The sequence below is a fragment of the Sceloporus occidentalis genome, unplaced genomic scaffold (assembly GCF_023333645.1).
Source record: "Sceloporus occidentalis isolate IW3139 unplaced genomic scaffold, rSceOcc1.0.p SCAF_9, whole genome shotgun sequence".
Lineage (NCBI taxonomy): Eukaryota > Metazoa > Chordata > Lepidosauria > Squamata > Phrynosomatidae > Sceloporus > Sceloporus occidentalis.
Window position 1 is genome coordinate 554,991 of NW_028316989.1, and position 17,939 is coordinate 572,929.

The 17,939-nt window shown below is 47.9% G+C and overlaps 1 protein-coding gene across 5 annotated transcripts; it reads left to right on the top strand.

Annotated features, from left to right (window-relative positions):
* Window positions 1-925: 925 nt before the first annotated feature.
* Window positions 926-16,493, top strand: STAMBP (STAM binding protein). Of its 5 annotated transcripts, none has more exons than XM_089537385.1 (10): window positions 926-966; window positions 2,061-2,274; window positions 5,125-5,200; window positions 5,949-6,044; window positions 7,591-7,960; window positions 9,279-9,403; window positions 9,939-10,076; window positions 10,372-10,484; window positions 10,886-10,985; window positions 11,371-13,934. In XM_089537385.1, exons 2-10 carry the CDS (start codon window positions 2,072-2,074, stop codon window positions 11,425-11,427), a joined length of 1,278 nt encoding a protein of 425 aa, XP_089393511.1. In that variant the 5' UTR covers window positions 926-966; window positions 2,061-2,071; the 3' UTR covers window positions 11,428-13,934. The 5 variants fall into 5 exon arrangements, 3 of the variants coding, with proteins under 3 accessions (XP_089393511.1, XP_089393512.1, XP_089393510.1); XM_089537386.1 differs by lacking the exon at window positions 926-966 and adding an exon at window positions 977-1,078; XR_016282275.1 differs by lacking the exon at window positions 926-966 and adding an exon at window positions 16,301-16,493 and having other exon boundaries at window positions 1,551-2,274; window positions 11,371-11,571.
* The last annotated feature ends 1,446 nt before the right edge of the window (window positions 16,494-17,939 follow it).

Here is a 17,939-nt window from a genome sequence, read left to right on the forward strand (position 1 = left end):
GCAAAGGCTAAACCCCTCTGAACAAATCTTGCCATGAAACCCCCCAGGATGGCTGCGGGATTCTGGGACCTGTAGTCCGCCCCTCTTTCCCCGAGAATTGGACCTGATCTGTGGTGATCTTTGATAAGCGATAGGAACAGGTCATTAGAAGGAGCGATCTGTTTACAGCGGAGGATCGATCGGGAAGCCCTGAGTCATTCTGTGCATTTTATAGGAAGAGTGGCAGCCAGCCAGCCTTCCTTCCTTCCTTCCTTCCTTCCTTCCTTCCTTCCTTCCTTCCTTCCTTTTTGTGGCTTTATTGTGTTTCTCGCCTTTGTTTTGCTTTTCCCTGCTTTAATCTTTGTAAGTTTCATCACATCTGAGGAAGTCGGCTCCAGTCTAATTGTGAGCCGCTCTGAGAGACTTTCAGCTGAAGCCAAAGAGCTGGCCATAAATGCCATCTTCAGTCAATGCCGTCTTCAAGAGCTTGCGCTGCTGCGACTTCTCTCTTTCAGGACCATGTCCGGAGCAGCCATGTTGGCCACAAAGTACACTGGCATCCGTAATCCTTGTGCCTTTGGTGCCTTTGGTTTGGCCGGCTGGAGGTCTGGGTGTTGTGGGTTTTGGGTGCTGCTGTGCTCCTTTCTCTCAGTTCGTCTCAAAGGTCTCTTGGCATTTTTAAAATGATAACAATAATCATTTCTTAATTAATTAATATTTAATAAATGAACGCTTCATGAGCAAAAACTGCCCTGGAATAATAGAAAGGAGCTGGCCAGGAGGGTTTGGGGATTTGGGGAGTTGCAGTCTCTGAGAAGCCAAGGCCCCGCCCCTTCCCTCGAGGGGGAGGAGCTTGATGCGCTCTGCCCCGCCCCTAAGCTTCACTTCCGCCTTCCTCGTTGTCTTTCTCTCTCTATGCCCGGAGGCTGGGCTAGAGCGGCCGGAAGTGTGCCCAGCTCGGCCTCCCGCGGCTCCCCGCCGAGGCAGGTGAGGCAGGGTGGCTCCGTCCGGGGGCGGCGGGGGGCTTGGGCTGCTCACGGCAGGCCGCCCCTGGACCGGAGGCGGAGGACTGCAACGCCCATCAGCCCCAGGCAGCGTTGTTAGTCTCTTCCCAACTCCGGGGGGCGGAGAGGGCAGAGGGACGACAGGCAGCCAGCCTCTTCTCGGCCGCCGAGAGGGAGGCTCCTGTCAGGGGCCGAGGAAGGGCCGGTGACTTCCCCCGGCTCCGTCTGGACATTAGAGTCTCTCTCTGCTCCTCACAGCCAACGGGGCGGATTGGCTTCTAGGGGGCAGGGAGGGAGGGAGCCCCAGAGGACTGCAGCTCCCAGTCTCCCCCGCCCTTCGGATGGGAGCCCCTTGTCCTGAGAGAGAGCCTTCCCTTGGGCTGAGGCTCCTGGCGGAGGAGGCCGGGGGTCCAACAGCTCCGCGTCCTCTGCCTTCATCTCTGGCTTGTAAGGCAGGAGTAGGTAGCGAAGGCCCTCCTAGCCACGGCGGGAGAGGCCTGGTTTACCCGCCCTGGGCCAGGGTGACTGGGATTCCTTTCCTCCAGCGTAGGGAGACATGGCTTCCCTTGTTAGAACGAGGTCTGAGTCCCAGGTTGCCTTGGCTGCTCCCTCTCTTGCAAAAGTGAATGCAGTCCAGGATATTTTCAGAGAGAGAGAGAGAGAGAGTATGGTCTAGTGGTCTGAGTTTTGGAGAAGGAGACCGGAGACCAGGGAGACACTCCACCAGGGAAACCGCCTTCTATTTTATTACTGTATTGCATTCGACTGTGATTGTAAGCCGCCTCGATCCTTCCGGATCATCATCATCATCATCATCGTTATTATTAAGCAAGTCAGCCTCTGTGAAGACAACCCTGTGCCAGTCTCGCCTATGGATTGACAGAAGTCACAAATGACTCAGAGGCACGCAATACATAAGACACATCTATGCACCTCTACTTGCTTTCAGTTGTGATTTTAACAGTCTGTGCGTTTGTGCGCAGTATTTAAAAATGGCACTCCGGAGCCGTTTTAATGCCCTGGCCTTCCTGGCCCCCTGTGACTCCAGCGGGGCCTGTCCCCTTTCTCTCTCCGCAGAGTGGTTCCTTATGCCTGACCATGCGGATGTCAGCTTGCCCCCGGAGGACCGGGTCAGGGGCCTCATCCAAATGGGGAGCAACCTGGAGGTGAACGAAGACGTCCCGCCACGCAGATACTACCGCTCTGGCATGGAAATCATCCGGATGGCAAGCATCTATTCTGAGGAAGGCAACACGGAACGTGCCTTTATCTTATACAACAAATACATCACGTAAGAAACCTGCATTGTTCCCTCGTAACAAGAAAGCCTCTATCCTAAGGGGTCAGGCAAGTTCCTTTCTATGGCAAACCAGTTGGTTTACCTGGAGTTGTTGCTGCGCTCTGGCTCAACTGCCTACTCATTTGTGGTGTCACTTAAGTACATGCTCTATCCTCTCTTCTTCTCTCAGTCTTGAGCAGAAGGTAGGCCGATGGGTCTTGACTTCATTCCAGTCGCCAGAGTTGTAGTCTAGCGCTCAAACCACTACGTCTCTCTACCATTTGAGTGAAAAGTTACTCAAACGTCTTAATCCCAGTACGGTTTTAAAATCATTTGACCAAATCTCTGTTCCAGCTTTTCACTCAAACTTTTACATTGACTTTATTGTATCAAGTGATGGAACTAAGAGCTATGTTATTCTGCAGAGGAAATAACAGGTGTCTTCATGGACCGTCAAGATTTCCCCAGCCCTTTTGAGGGAGTGTGTTTGATTTTAAATAAAGAACTCTAGACACCTTGAGAAGAGGGAGCTGCCTTCTCGGCCTCTGGGAAGGGGATTGCGCCATACTGCTTGGGGACCGTTCCCCATCAAACTCTTAGTCCTGTCTTGGGATTGAGAGGCATTGGCTGCCTTTTTTCAGGGTCCAGGGCACATGCTTAACACAAATGATATATAAGTTAGTTTCCTATGTGCATTTACTTCAAAGCGAGTTTCACCAAGTTTGCACTTGTAGGTTTTCAGTTGCAGTTTAAATCCATTTCTTCATTGGACACCCCCCCCCCCCCCATTCTTAGCCCTCCCTCAGTGCCCTAGTTCCTTAAGCCTGAAGTGGAGAAGGGATGGGGCCTCAGGGTGCTTTTTGTGGCTGCCCAGTCTCCCCCTTCTTTTCTGATGATAAAAAAATTGCCCCAAAATGTCCCCCAGCATCCCCTATGATGGGTTTGGGGGCAATTTCGCCACATTTGTGCCCACCTGCTGGGCTGTTTCAATGCCAGGAGAAGATGTTTGTACAGCAGGACATGACTCAAAAGCTGACTTCCAGGTCCTTTCCTGTTGAAACAAAGCCCTTTCCCAGGAGTAAAATGGGGCAGAATTACCCCTAGAGGATATTTGGGGGGGGGGGGTTCCTGCAAATATTTCAGGTTTTTGGGGGGCAGGGTGAGCCCTCCCCCCAGTTCCCTTGAGGACCCATTGTGCTCCCTAACTCCCAGTGGTTGCCCACCCTTCTCTAACATGGTAACCCAAGAGAAGGGTCCTGGTGCCCCCAGCCCTCTCCTCCTTCGCACAGCCTGTGGATGCTGATGCTGCCAGAGCCCCCTCCCCAAACGTCTCCTATGCTCCCTCTTCCTTCTCACCCTCCTTACATTCAGTACATTTTTTCCTGATTAGCATCTCCTTCAGCCTCCTGGTGCTTCCTCAGCTTTTATGGGCATTGCTGGAGGCAGAACTGGCCAAAGGACCTGTTAAGTGTAAAACTGGGTGGAACCCTTCCAGCTCCCTTCTCTCTTGGCAGCAGCTTCAGCTTCCTTTAACTAAACAAATACTCTCACTGTGATCCTGTCTCTGGTGCTGGGAGGGAGACCCAGCTTAGAAAGCAGACTGTGTTTCTGTTCGCCAGGCCTTGCGCATGAGTCTCCGACCACAAGGGCAATAGCTGTAGAGGACTTGCTGGGGTTTAGCCTAAATTTTGCACTCTGGTGGGGTTGCTCTGTTCTCCAGGCACTGACTGGGAGCAGGCAAAATGACCATGTCCAGGTAGGGCAGCATTAGGACAAAGTTGGTGTGGGCACCCAGGAAGGCTCCACAGATACACAGTCTGCAGGTCCACATGTGAAGGTGGGGTTGCTGAGATGCTTGTGCGCTCCCTAAAGGGTTCTTCCTAGGAGGAAAGAGGGGCAAGGTGCTCCTTCGTCTTTACAGGTTGCAAACTGAATAAAAAAGAAATAAGACACTGCTAAAGAAGAACTGTGAGCAGCTTTATTTGACGTGGTTTCCTTGAAATTTGGCAGAGCTGCTTAGAGCCGCTTTGGTGGTTATTTGGACTATGCGGACTCCCCATTAGACCTTTTTTTAAACCCAAAATAAGTATCACATTGAAACTGGATTCTGATCCAAGGCCTTAGCAGTGCAATCACAAACTAAACTAAGAGTTTTCTATAGGGGAGGCACACTTCCTTTTTTAGACAAGCCCCTGCCTGGAGTAACTTGGACTCTGCTTTGTAGGGACCACTTATCAGAACAGCAACGGTGTTTTTCTTATTTGCACAAATAAGGACCCTGTCACTCAAGGGGGCAAGCAGGAATGCCCAGGACTGTGATGTTCCCGAAGGAGGCAGAGAGCAAGAGGGCAGAAACTGAGGAGCCAGCCCTCCTCTTGCACTGCAGGTCTGCTTGCAAACTGTTCTGCTTGGGGCAGCGAAGCTGGGTTTGTCAATAGGGCTGTGTGTGAGTCACTCAGGTGTGACTTATTTTTAGGCAAAGGTTGAGATTTTGTGATTTGATGAATGTGTTCTTTTGGGTCGGGGGGGAAAAAACAGATTCAGGTACAAAAGGCTACTTGAGATGCAGTCTTCTTGAATGCTTTGTGAGGAGGATGTTTGCTTGTTTGCTTGCTCTCCTTTTGTGAGGAGGAGGATTGTGTTCTGGAAATGCGCTTGTCCTGCAAGTGTTACCTAATGTTATGCTCCCAGAGCGCACTCCTCCCCCGTACCTTATAGGCCTGGTCTTGGCCACAGAAATTCTTGGGCCTGATAGTACAACTGGACACTGGAGCATAACCATACTCCCTCCTGCTCTCAGCTGAGATCTCTCTCTCTCTCTCTCTCTCTCTCTCTCTGTCTCTTTGTGCTCTCTGTTCCCAGGCTTTTCCTAGAGAAACTCCCAAAACACCGTGATTACAAAACTGCTGTCATTCCAGAGAAGAGGGAGACTGTGAAAGTAAGTGGCAATTCTCTGGGGAAAATATCTCCTGCCAAAAGGCTTTTCCCTCAATAAGAGGGTTGTGTCTAGAGGCTGAGGGTGAACAAATGCAGGTTGAGGTGCCAGATGCTGCCAGAAGCCGCAGCAAGCTCATGCTTGAGGCAGGGACAGAGGAATGCAGGAGGCAGCCTTGATCATCTTGGATGCTTGGTCCTAAGGAAAAGAAGGGAGAGTGGAGAGCCCTGCCTGTTTTGCATTTCAGTAAAGTCTTTCCCTTTTGCTGGAACTCTTCTAGTAGACTCAGATCAATCAGTCTGTGTCTGATCATTGTGAAATGACTGTGTCATAGATTTGCCTGCTGCATCATTGTCTTCTCCAGCGATGGGGAAAATGCAGTGTAATCCTTGAATTGCATGTGATCCCCAAAGTTTCCCAAACCTCATGTTTCTAATGTTTTGCTGCCATCCATCTATATGCAAAGCAGAAGCTGTACAAGTGACCTGTTCTCCCCCCCATCCCACTCACACAAAAGGTAGCAGGTCTGGTGCCCTTTCTGGTCATTCTGTGTCCTGGTTCCTTCACTCTGCCCTTCCTCTGCATGGTTCCCATTCATTCCCGGGAGGAGGCAGGTAGGGAAGGGAAGTGGCACTGCAGACAGTGTGGTCCTCTTGATTATGTTTGTCAATGCTACATAGAACTACTATTTATCCCAGCTTCTGCTCCTGTTCTAAAGCATCTGATTTAGTGTCATCTTTTTTCAACTTAGAAACTGAAAGAGATTGCATTCCCAAGAGCTGAGGAGCTGAAGAAGGAGCTTATAGAGAAATACAGCAAAGAATATGCAGAATACAACATACAGAAGGTAAGTTCCAGGCAGAGCTTGAGCTCTAAGTCACATCCATGCCTCTTAATGTGAAACATTCTGCTATAGCCCCACTCATTGTCAAGCCTCTCCTTACTTTTCCCCAGGCCATCCTCACATATACATTTCCTTTTTGGAGACAGAGCTTATTCCTTCTTATTTGCAGAGAGGGTAAGAAATGGGGGCAGCAAGAGGAGGGAAGGCCTTTTCCTCATGTGAAGCTCTCCATTGACAACAGAGTTCAAAAGGACCTCAAAGCCCATCTAATCAAACTCCCTGGCGACCCAGGAATCCACAGTTAAAAGCATCACTGAGAGATGCCAGTAAACTGTTTTCAGTTAATGTAAACCATGTTGCTTTCACTTGTCAAAATGTTTAGTCTGTTTCAAACTCTTCAGATTAATTTTGTTATATCATGCCCTGAGAGCCTTCTATTTAGAGGGTAAGATGGAAATATTTCAATAAAACTATGAAATCTATGAAAAAAACTCCCACAAAGGAGGACCCACCATGCCCCCCCCCCAAGGCAGTTAGCAATTTAATGGAATCGTAGTGTAGTGAATTAATGCGTATGGAGTTAATTGATATAGTTAACATAACTCTATTATAATTTAAGAGATATAAAGGGATCTTGGAAGGAAATTTCTAGCATAAGCGTTTCTTGACTCCAGTCCACTTCCTCAGATGTTTGACCTAGAGATTTATTTTCCTGTCAGTCTAAAAGCTGCAACAATATTCCTATACATCTTTTTATGCTGAAACATACTGACCCTTTTATCTCTTTGTACTATAGTTAAACTTATAATGGTAGACATATTTAGGGCTAGCCATGTTGGCCATGTAGCAAAAAACAACACAATTTACAAAACAGCAACACCTTCACTGGCCAACCAAAATGCAGAAAGTGTATCATGAAGGCTTTCAAAGCTCCACTGGTTTCTTCAAAAACCATAGGAGAAAAATGACTGTGTGAAAGTCATGGGCCATCCTTTTGTCTTAGATGTTCCTTCTGTTAAGAGTGTCTGGAGGGATCTCAATGCCCAGAGAGGCTGCTCCCCTTCCTGGCCATGTGAGGACTTGTGCCAAGAGCACTAAATCACAGGCAATAAAATTTCAACTCCATTAGCGAGAGAAAAGTAACTTCTCTTGAGAACCAGGGTGCCTGGGTCCTGTGCAAAGCTAACTGTCCCTTTCTTAGGCAGAGAACACTGAATTTCTCAAGATGCCTCTGTGCTGTTATTTACGTCTGGAAAAACTGTTAGGTACTGTATAGCTGCCCAACAGAAATATCACCTGCAACAAAATGCAGGCCTGTGGCTCTTCCATCGTCACTTTTTAAGCATATTTGCTTGATGAAGAAGCCAGTGAAGCTTTCACGATGCACTTTCTACACTTTGGCTGGCCAGTAAAGGCATCGTTCTTTTGTGGATTTTGGATTTTGATGTGTTATAATGGTTTGCTTAACCCTTATACAAGTGCCATTGGCTGCCTGCCTGCCTGCCTTGCCCCTTCTCAGTGGCTGACTTGCCTTGTCTTCCGGTTGCAGAAGAAGCAGGAGGAGGAGTTTTCCCGCAGCTTGGCTCTTCAGCAGCAGTTGGAAGAGGAGAGGCAGAGGGTGGCCCTGATGAAGCAGCAACAGGCGGAGCAGGAGCAGTTCCACGCCTTCGAAGAGATGATCCGGCGCAAAGAGCTGGAAAAGGAACGCCTGAAGATCATGCAGCAGTTTGGGCAGCCGGCCCTTGACTCCTCGGTGGAGGGGCCCTTGATCCCTGGGGTGCTCAAGCCCCCCACGGACCCACAGACTCTTGTCCCCCCCAAGCAGGTGTCCAGCCCCGGCAGCGGCGGAGTCATTCTTCCCAAACCTCCCACCGTGGACAGGTCTCTGAAACCTGGAGCTTTGGGGAGCCTAGAAAACAGTTAGTATGACTTGGAAAGTAAACTTGTCTCCTGCGATTGGATGTTGGGTGGCCATTGGGTCATAATTGGTTACTCTGAGCTCAGAATAACCCCTCTCCTCCTGCCCCCCCCACACCAAAAACCAAAAACCAAACCAGCCTACCATACAGAAAACCCCCCACCCTTTCTTACACTATTATAAAATGTTCCAGAATTACATCTCTGCTTTTAAGGCATCAGAACCCTGGTTCCGACTGTTTTGCTGTTGAATTTCATCATCACCCCTTTCATTTTTGCTTCCCTTCCTCCATTTGGCCACAAATAATTTTGTTTTTCTCACAAAGGCGTTCTGAGAGACAGAGGACATTGCCACAGAGGCATGCTTTTCATGATGGGTTGATGTATGAGGACTTTTGCGGAAGGGTTTAGCAGTAGCCGTGGTGATGGACAAAGTGCAGCCCTCTCCATGTTCCTAGGACTGCACCTCGCATCAGTCCTGGCTAATGGTGAGGGAAGCCAATGGTAAGGGATGCTGGGAGCTGCAGTCCAGCAAATTCAGGAGGGCTTACGCTTTGCCCATCTTAGTCTGTGGAATGGCAGAGGGGATACAAAGCTATCTCACCAAAGTTGTTGGCACTAGAGATGGAAAAACATTTGAGAAATGGTCAGAAATAGGTTTGTCAAGAAAACCTCATGAGGAGAATCCTAGGATCAGGTGATAGTCCTGGCTGGGACTCATTCTGTGTGGGAAATACACATTTCTGCATAGAGAGAACTGTTTTCTCTGCAGGACACTTGTTTTCTGTACAGAAACAGCTGCTGTTCTCTGTCTGAAACCCCTGTTCTTGGTGTGAACCACGGAGTTGTTTTGCACAGAATGAGTTCCAAGCACTAGTCTTTGAAAACTGCAGATTTTGACAACTGTTTCACAGCAAGGAGAAAAGTATGGAACATATTTGTTACTGCCTGTCAGAATGAAATCTATGAAGATTTCCATCCGTACAGCTTGGAACTGATGTAGGACATCCGATGAAACCCATTTCCTGGTGCATGGCTACTTGCCATTAGCAATTCTGGGGCTGCCACATAACTCTGGCCGAAATAAGAGATTGCCCCATTTAAATGCAGATGTCAGAATGATCTTTCCCTGTGGCCTCTTCTTTGCAATGAATAGATGAAAGGGTACACTGCCTCTGGACTGCCAGTGGGCTCTTGTGTGATGGAATGCCCCATACCTACAATGAAATAAGACCCACATGGGGAAGAGGCAGCTGGGCTTGAACCCGGTCTAATGGGTGCCAGTGGCTTTGCGCATTCAGTCCCTTTTTCTCTCTGCAGATGCAACTATAGAAGGACTTCGCCTGGTCATCATCCCCAGGGAGCTCTGTCATAAATTCCTCCAGCTGGCGGATGCAAACACTGCAAGGGGTGTGGAGACATGTGGGATCCTCTGCGGGAAGCTGGTAGGATGGCTTTGGGGATAACCAGCATTGGGCAGTGCTCCTGGGTTGGGACCTGGGCCACCTGGAAATGTCTTAAATTCTAGGCAGACAAGAGGATGGGCTTTACAGCCATATAGTCCACCAGTGCAGAAGCCCATTGGTATAGGTCCTGTATAGCTCCCATCTCTGGCCAGTGTGCATGTTGCAATGACAGGACTTTCCAGACTCTCCTTAGGCACAAAGGTGCTATACGATCACTTTCTGTGCTGATATGCAGTCATTTCTTTTCATTAATTTCCCTTGTTATACTTCCTGGTTGGTGGGGGGGCTTTGTCATTGTTAATTGACATCAAGCCCTTGATAGAGAATTCTAAGTAACTCAAGGAACTACATGTCCTGAAATTGCCTAGAATGGAACCATAGCAGTTTTAAGTAGTATTAAAGTACTGTAGTGTAAAGTGAAACTGCCGTTGTTCACAAGGCGTGCGCTAAAAATTTTGCTTCCTGTGAGAATGCTTAAGTGGTGCCTCTCCTGCTTCCTTTCCCCTTGTCCCAGATGAGGAATGAATTCACTATCACCCACGTCCTCATTCCCAAGCAGCACGGAGGCCCTGACTATTGCAACACGGAGAACGAGGAGGAGCTCTTTCTGATCCAGGATCAATACAGCCTTATCACTCTGGGATGGATCCATGTAAGCCTGGCCCAAGGCCTTCTGGGTGCCAGAATCTTCTTGCAGGGCTTGAAGGTCTTTTGGCCTGGCGGGGAGTAGTGTCTTGTGCCTGCTTTCTCCCTTCCAAAGCTTGTGCATGTGTGGTGTTTCTTACCCCACACATGCCTAGACCTTGACTGCTGTATTTGTGTGGGAGGATGGGCATGCTGATAGAGGACTACTGAGGCCTTTGTGAGTGTATCCTTGAGGACAGGGGTCTTTTTCCACCTTGATTGGTGCTCAGCGTTCACTGTCTGCCCTCTGTCTCCTCGCCTAGACGCATCCCACCCAGACAGCGTTCCTTTCCAGTGTAGACCTGCATACCCACTGCTCCTACCAGATGATGATGCCGGAGTCCGTAGCGATTGTTTGTTCGCCAAAGTACCAAGAGTGAGTGTTGTGGGTTGTGTATCCACCGTGTGCAAGAAAAGCGTGTGTTTTTTTACTTCATTCTGGGAAACTTTGGCTTGCAACCAGAGAGAACAGAAGGGGACAGAAACGGATCTGAAATAAGGAGATGTCAGTAACCTGGGTTCTGCTGTTGTAGATCTTAAATCACATGCCTGCAAAATTGAAGGCCATTTTTTATTATTATTTAAAAAGGTATGCTGTTTTTATAGGAATTTGGTATTCTAAATCCAAAAATGGCCTCAGATTTGCTTCATCACATACAGTGTTTTTCCAGCTTGCTTTGACTTTTCTGCATTGTCATGTGTGACTGAATGAAATTATCCAGAAAAGGGTAAGACAGGTTAAGCCTAACTGATTTTCTTTGCCATTACTTCTTTTAGGACAGGATTCTTTAAACTGACAGACCATGGCATGGATGAGATTTCTTCCTGCCGTCAGAAAGGGTTCCATCCACACTGCAAAGACCCTCCCCTCTTCACTGTAAGTATCCCCAGAGGAGAGACCTGCAGCCTGTTCCATGAATTGCTCTGTACTACAGCTTAAGTTGTGCTGCAACAACTTTACCCCCTTTTGCCTGTCTAGGGATCCCCCTTTCCTTCCTGCAGAAGAGCAAAGTGCCACCACCTCCAGCTCCAAACTTTATTAGGCCAATCCAAGAGCTGCAAAATCAGTACAGTTTTCTTCTTTGCGGTCTCTATTTTACTCAGGAGTTCTGTTCATGCGTAGACCCTTGTTCAGAACATTCTGGAGCCAAGCAAAGCTTTGGTGGGAAGTCAGCACCCCAACTCTGGCCCTGCTGAAGCGGAGTGGTTCCCCTCTTCGTGGCCATTTCCTTTCAGCGGCAGCATCCTCTTTCTTCTTTCAGACCTGCAACCATGTGAGCGTCCTGGAGCGAGAAGTAGTGGTTCTGGACCTTCGATAAAGGACTTGCCTTTGCCAGCCAGTAACTGTCCTCCTCTGAGCTGACCTGTGGGGGCCAATGATGTGTCTCATCTATGCAGTGATTTCCCAAATTCTGCCTGTAGCGCCTTGAGACATTTGTGTTCTCCTTGATCTGGCACAGTGGGTAAATTTTGGAGTCCAGGTGGGACGAGTGGGTTTGGGTGGTTGGATGGGGAATTATAAACTGGAATTCATACTGGACACGATTCTGTTGCTTACTAAGCCTGTTCCAGCTTTACTCCATGACACAGTACTCCCAGTCACCAAGCTAGGATTAAAACCAATTAAATCACTTTAAAACACCAGCCTGTAGGAATTGGTACATGACTCCTTCTCCCTGTTGGGATTTCTCCCCAATGTTAGTCTTCAGTTTGGGTCCTCATGGTGGTTCTGGAAGTTTAGTGGTCAAACGTTGTGCCAACAGCTCCTCTCTTTTGTGAGCAGGAAGAAAGTAAGGTTTACACTGGAAAGAAGCAAATACAGAGGAAGAGGATCCTGTCAGTTGGGTGTGGCCATCAGTGGTGTACCTAAAAAGTCAAAAGAAAGCATACGAACAAGCTTTCTTCTTAGGGAGGCACGAATAGCTCTGGGGGAAAGAACCTGAGAAAGAGAAGTTCCTAAATTAACTCCTGAGGTCTGCCACCGGCTGTATGGGTTTTGTGCTGTGACTATCAAGGTGCAGCGTGTGCCAGTAAGAACCGCACTCTAAAATGTCTAGTTCCATTTGAGGAATACAAGTTGGGCATCCTTTCATGATACTTAAATCTAGACCAACAAATGAAAGCAACTTGACAGAGGATCAGTTTTGTATCCTAAGGTTTTTTAAAGTAGGGTTGCACAGTTGTGGAATTATAACTCCCAGCTGTTCTGCATTTCTATAACATCACTGTGTCTGATACATCCCTTAGTACACATAGGAGTTTTTTTTAAGATAAAGGGTATATATGTTGATCACATCCATTCTGCCAGGTCTCTCCTTACAGGTGCCTCTCCCAATTTGCACATTGGAAGCAGCGAGCAAACTTTCAATGAAGTGAGGATTGCTTAGGCTAGTATTGGGAAGTGTCCTCAGGTTGGTCCTGGAAATACTTCAAATCTTTGAAAGAGTATGTTACTGCTTGTCAGCAGTAAATCAAGAGTAATTCAATCAAACAACCTGGTGTCTGAAATCCTGTGTCACTTTTGGCAAAGTGGACATGCTGCATCATCCAAACTCAAAAATCTCTTGGGCTGTGGAGGTGACACTTGCAGGTGAAAGAGGATGTGCAGCTGTGTTTTGTGTCCCCCTGTTATTCTGAAATGGAGATTTCAAAGTAAAAATAAAATTTTGAACAGTTGAAAGTGAAATGAAAGTTGGATAATGCCATTGTGTACACTCCTGCATTACTCTCTAGCATCAGATTTAGGACTGGCTGCCAACTAGCCATATGGTTACCAGTATCTTACCCTGAACACCTCCAAGCATGTCTGGTTTTGAAAGCTAAGCAGGGTTTGGCCAGGTGAGTACCTAGGTGGGAGTCTACCCCAAGGTAAGGAAACCTCTGCCCAAACCCCTGCAGAGCCATGGCTGCAAGTCAGAGCTAACAGGAATGGTTAACATGCAACCCTAATGTTTTGACCCAGTGTCAGGCAGTTTCCTAGGTTCCTGTGATCCTTTTTCCTTCTACGTTTGGCCAGGCAGTGAGTTGATCTAGGAGCAGTGGAGGAACTGCAGCAAATGTTGGGTTTTGAGTGCAGACTCTTTCGGTATTCTGCCAGTGAAGGAAAAACTCCAGTTTGTGTGAGTCAGCTCCACAGTTCTGAACCAAAGCTAGCGTTTAAAAAGACACTGTGTGCGTGGAGTGTCGCTGTGTCCTGACATTGCCAGATGCCAAAAGGTACTCATTTCCTTTGCTCTCCTAACATCCTTTTGTTAACTCATAATTGTTAATTACCATTGAAAAATAAATTTGTGTGCCATTAACTAACCCCCAAAAGAATCACTGCAACATGATCAGTTTTGTTTCTCTGATACAAAAATAGAGGACTTCATTTAAAATTTGTACTCTTGGTTATAAATGAGATCCGTTCTTCTGCCTGTAAGAACCACTTAGAAAGGACTTGCATCAAGGGACACTGAGCCCTGTTTGTAAGAAACCAGATCTGCTCCGTACAAACAGGGTTCTGTGTTTCTTGGTACAAGTCGTTTGGTAATAGCTGGCAAAACCAATATTACTTAAGCACCTGGATGCAGCTTGGTGATACCCAGCTGCAGTCTCTTGATCTCTTCATCATTGCACTGTTTTTATATAAACATGTCATTTCAATGCCAAGAATCACACAAGAAGGTACTGCGGGCTAAAGGCCAGTATATATTATTTATCCTGCTCTTTTAAGTGAAGATAACTATGTATTGATGCAAGAACCACCAGACCTCTGGCCAGACTGCATTGCTGTTCATGTGGAAAAGCCACTGCGGGTGGAAAATAAATGCTCATGGTGACTTGACAGGGGTGATGTGTCTCTGTCTATCTTTCCCTTGGGTGACTTTCCCATTGGAAAAGCTGGGGGTGGGCAGTAGCAATGGGCAGGGCATCCCAAGGTGAGGAGAGGGATGGCTCTGGATTTGGGTCTGTAGGAGTCATGGCCAAAAGTGGCTACTGGGTCCAAGAGACACAACTAGCACAAATGTTCTCTGTTACAGTTGTGTTGAGTTCTGACTGATGACGTGTGTTCTTTTTACCTCTAAGGTCTATTTCATGTGGCACAGTGACAACATTTTGAAACTGCTCTAACTGTTGTGGCTTAATCCCAGGAAACCTTGGGCTCTGCTGGAGAGCACTAGTGTCTTTCCAAACTACATATCCCATGCTTCTGTAGATTTAGGGACGCTGCTAGTGTCACGTCACCCAGAATTGGTGACTTTTAATAGTCTTCTACTTGAGGTTTCCTGGGTAATTGGGACGTAGGACCAGGCAGTTTCCTGCAGAGGGATGTTGGGTGCTTTGTAGCAGATGCCAGAGTTACTCAGCTCTTCATTTTATCAAAGGCCCCCTGATCCGTGATCAGAACCAGGCACAAAAAGCATGCATTTTGAATTAAAAAGCAGGATGCTCTAGAGATGCCTTGAATGCCGCAGAGCCCCTTCCTGCCCCTCTCCTGGCCTGCTCTCTGTCAATGGGGCTGCATTCCTTTCTGGCGCAGCAGCAGCAGCAGCAAAGGGATGCCAGCGCTGAGGAGAGCAGCAGGAGGAGGAGGAATGGAGGGGGAGCCAGGAGGTGCTGGATTGGCTGCCTGGGCCAAATGCTTCCTTATTAGGCTGCCCAACCGCAGGCTGGTCTCAGGGGCTGGGGCCTTCAAGGCTGCCAAAACTGGCTTTGGGAATCAAAGAGTTGGAGGGTACTCCAAGGGCCATCTCACCCCAAAACACTTTAGTCAGAGCTGATGTTTCTGGCTCTATGCTTCCCTCTTGAGCCTGTTTGTTTGGGTGTTGGACTGGGGCTCCAGGAGACCAGGGTTCAATTTCTTTCCTCTGCCATGGAAGCCCACTGGGTGCCCCTGGGCAAGCAGATCCCACTCTCTCACCCTCACAGGAAGGCAAAAGTAGACCTCCTCTGAATCATAAGTCTGGCCAAGAAGCCCTTAGGATGGGATTCAGTAAGTTGGAGTCAACTTGAAGACACACAACAACAAGAATAGATGGAGTGGCCATCATCACTTTCAAAAAGCCATTAAGGCTAGTGGCTCTTATAGTACCTTGATGTGCACCTTCAAGTTGTTTCTAACGTGTGGCAACCCTAAGGCAAGCCCATCACGGGGTTTTCAGTACCCTGGCACCCTCCAAAATCAGCCAAAGCCCATCTGGAGCCTCCCTGTTTTCCCACCTTGAGGTCTGAGTTGGTCTCTTTCTGGGGTCCTCCTTCCACCGCTCTTGCAAAGCTACTCTGAAAGCTCTCCCTGCTTTCCTCGGAAAGTGCCTAAAGCTCCTTCTCTTCCATCTTGGCTGTCTCTCGTATGGCAGCTCTCTTCCTCGCTGACCTCATCCCTGGATGCCCTTTACTTGGGCATCCGCTAGCCGGAGTTTTGTGGCTTTCCCAATGATGGATCCTTTTCGTACTCCTGCCAAGAGGGAAACGGCTCTTTAAAGGAGAAGCTGCTTCTGCTGCTGCTTCCAGATTCGACTCTGTGAACAGAAGACATCACTCTTCCAAGTCCTAGTCTAGTCTAGTGGGCAACAGATCCATTTGGCAGATTGTAAGCAAAAGCATCTAAAGACATCCATTGGCAGGACACAAGCTAAATGGTCTTTTAGCACATCTATACTACACAGCTAGAGTACTTTAAGGAGAGGGCATTTTTGCGTGGATTTGTAGTTTTGTGGTGCCATTAGAATTTTCTGACAAAATATATGGCTCAAGGAAGTGTTTGAAGATTCCTCAACAAACTACAAATCCCGAGATTCTGTGGATGGAGTCCTGAATATTCCTGGGGACATAACACTGCTGTCATCATGCAGAATGGGAACCCTTTATTTGGGTATCTGCTGTGAATGACAACGGTTTTCTTGGCCCTCAATAATCTCTCTCTCCTCTTTTCTCATTTCCTCCCTGGCATTTGTCACTGGGGGGGGGGGGGAGAAAGAAGAATTATTGCCCATTTTTTGCCTTTGGAGGAATGAAAAAGCTGGTGCAATGTGCAAAATTTGCCATGGTGTGTATGTTTAGAATCTCCCTCCTCCCCGTCTTTAGATCCTGGAGTTTAGAAGTTGCTTCTTTGACCAGGTTAGTTTGGGACAGCAGTCCTGTAAAGGGGCAATTCTGTTTCCCCCAGTTTAACCACAAGTATTCTTAATACTTTCTCTGGTTTTAATTCAGAGGATGTCTGGAAAGCAGCTCCTGGCAGCGTACAACAGGGACTGCGGAAAAGTCTTCCTATTTCGACCAATGAGTTTGTTTAGGGAAATGATGAGCCTCCGTTGAGCAACAGGAGCCTGCCATTTAAAAAAGAAATGCAACGCTGGATTAGTTTTGGATGCCACATTTGGTTAGCTTTTTTATACTACATATAAATATGGTAAGTGCAATCTTTCTATAATAGTGTTGAGACAAGGGCACTGTAGACGTTTGTGGCTGGCTTCAGGTCTGTCATGATCTCCTTGGCTGGACTTCCTGCCTGTTTTCCACAGAGCCCAGGGCAAGGGAGAGGTGAATTTGGCCAGAAGTGTGTCCAGAGTGCTAATCCTGCCCTTTGCTCCTTCCCAGTTTCCTAGAGGAAGGGCAGCTGGCGTGGGCCCAGTCCCCAGGGCTACCAAAGGCCGTTTCCCTTTGCCCTTGTTGGCTCTGGCCAGCTCCCTCTTTCCTTCTTGCTCACTGCCCTGGCAGCAGGGCTGAGGAGTAACTCCCTTTTCCTTGCCTACGCTGCTTGCCCTTAAAAAGGCAACGGGGAGTTTCTCAGCATCTGGTTGGGTCTCTGGAGGCATCTGCTCCTCTCCATTCTTACCCTGCAGAGGATTATGGCAATCCCGGCCAGAAGAGAAGAGGGCAAGCCAGAGGAAGGGCAGCTGGATTTAAGAAGGGAGGGTCGGGAGAAGGCACACACCCAGCAGCAGCCCTTATGGCCAGGGCAGGTGGGCACAATCTGGCTGCCAGGTAGCTCTCCAGCGCCAGAGGGATGGCTATTGTATGGAAGGAGTGCTTTTGCACAGGGCAGTTTCCCATTAGTGGAAGACTGTCAAGGCAATATCCAGAATAAAAAGTTTGTTGTTGTTGTTGTTGTGTGCCTTCAAGTCACTTTTGACTCATGGCGACCCTAAGGCTGACTTTCCCACTCAGTTGTTGTCACACTTTGCACTGCCATGTTCCAACTTGATAAGAATGTTCCTTTAAAAAATAAGGAAAAGAAATAAAGATGAAGCAGCCATTTTGAATGCCATTTTTTGGTTGGCAAGGACACAGGGTGACCAGACATCCTCCTTTTCCAGGACAGGTCCTACATTCCAACCTTCTGTCCAGCAGGAATGCCAACATGCCCTCCATTCTGAGCATGAGTAAGAAGCATGAATTCAGTGCTGTGTAAATTTACAGCGCTTTATAAATAAAGATTAATAATCATAATATTTATATTAGTGATTTTGTTTTGTAATGCCCTACATTTTGTGAAGTGTATGGTTGCTTATAATACTTTGTAATGGCCGTTGTGCCTGATACAAATAAGCTGTTGTACTACATTTTGTGGTGCCTTGTCCTCCTTTGTGGTTAGAGCATCTGGTCACCCTGCAAGGACAGAAAGAGATGAGCAGAACTGACCCATAGCTCCCAATTATTTGTGCCATTTCACCTGTGCCAACCTCACTGGAGCCAAGGGGAGATGCCCAGGCTTTTGGACACCACTTCTTCCTTTCAGTGCAAAGGGAACTCTTGGTGGATTGGGGCCCATGACCCTTTGCAGTCTCAGGAGGAAGGAGGCCACTTGGATTTGCTGCCTGGACCTCTCAGGCCATTCTTGGTCACTTTC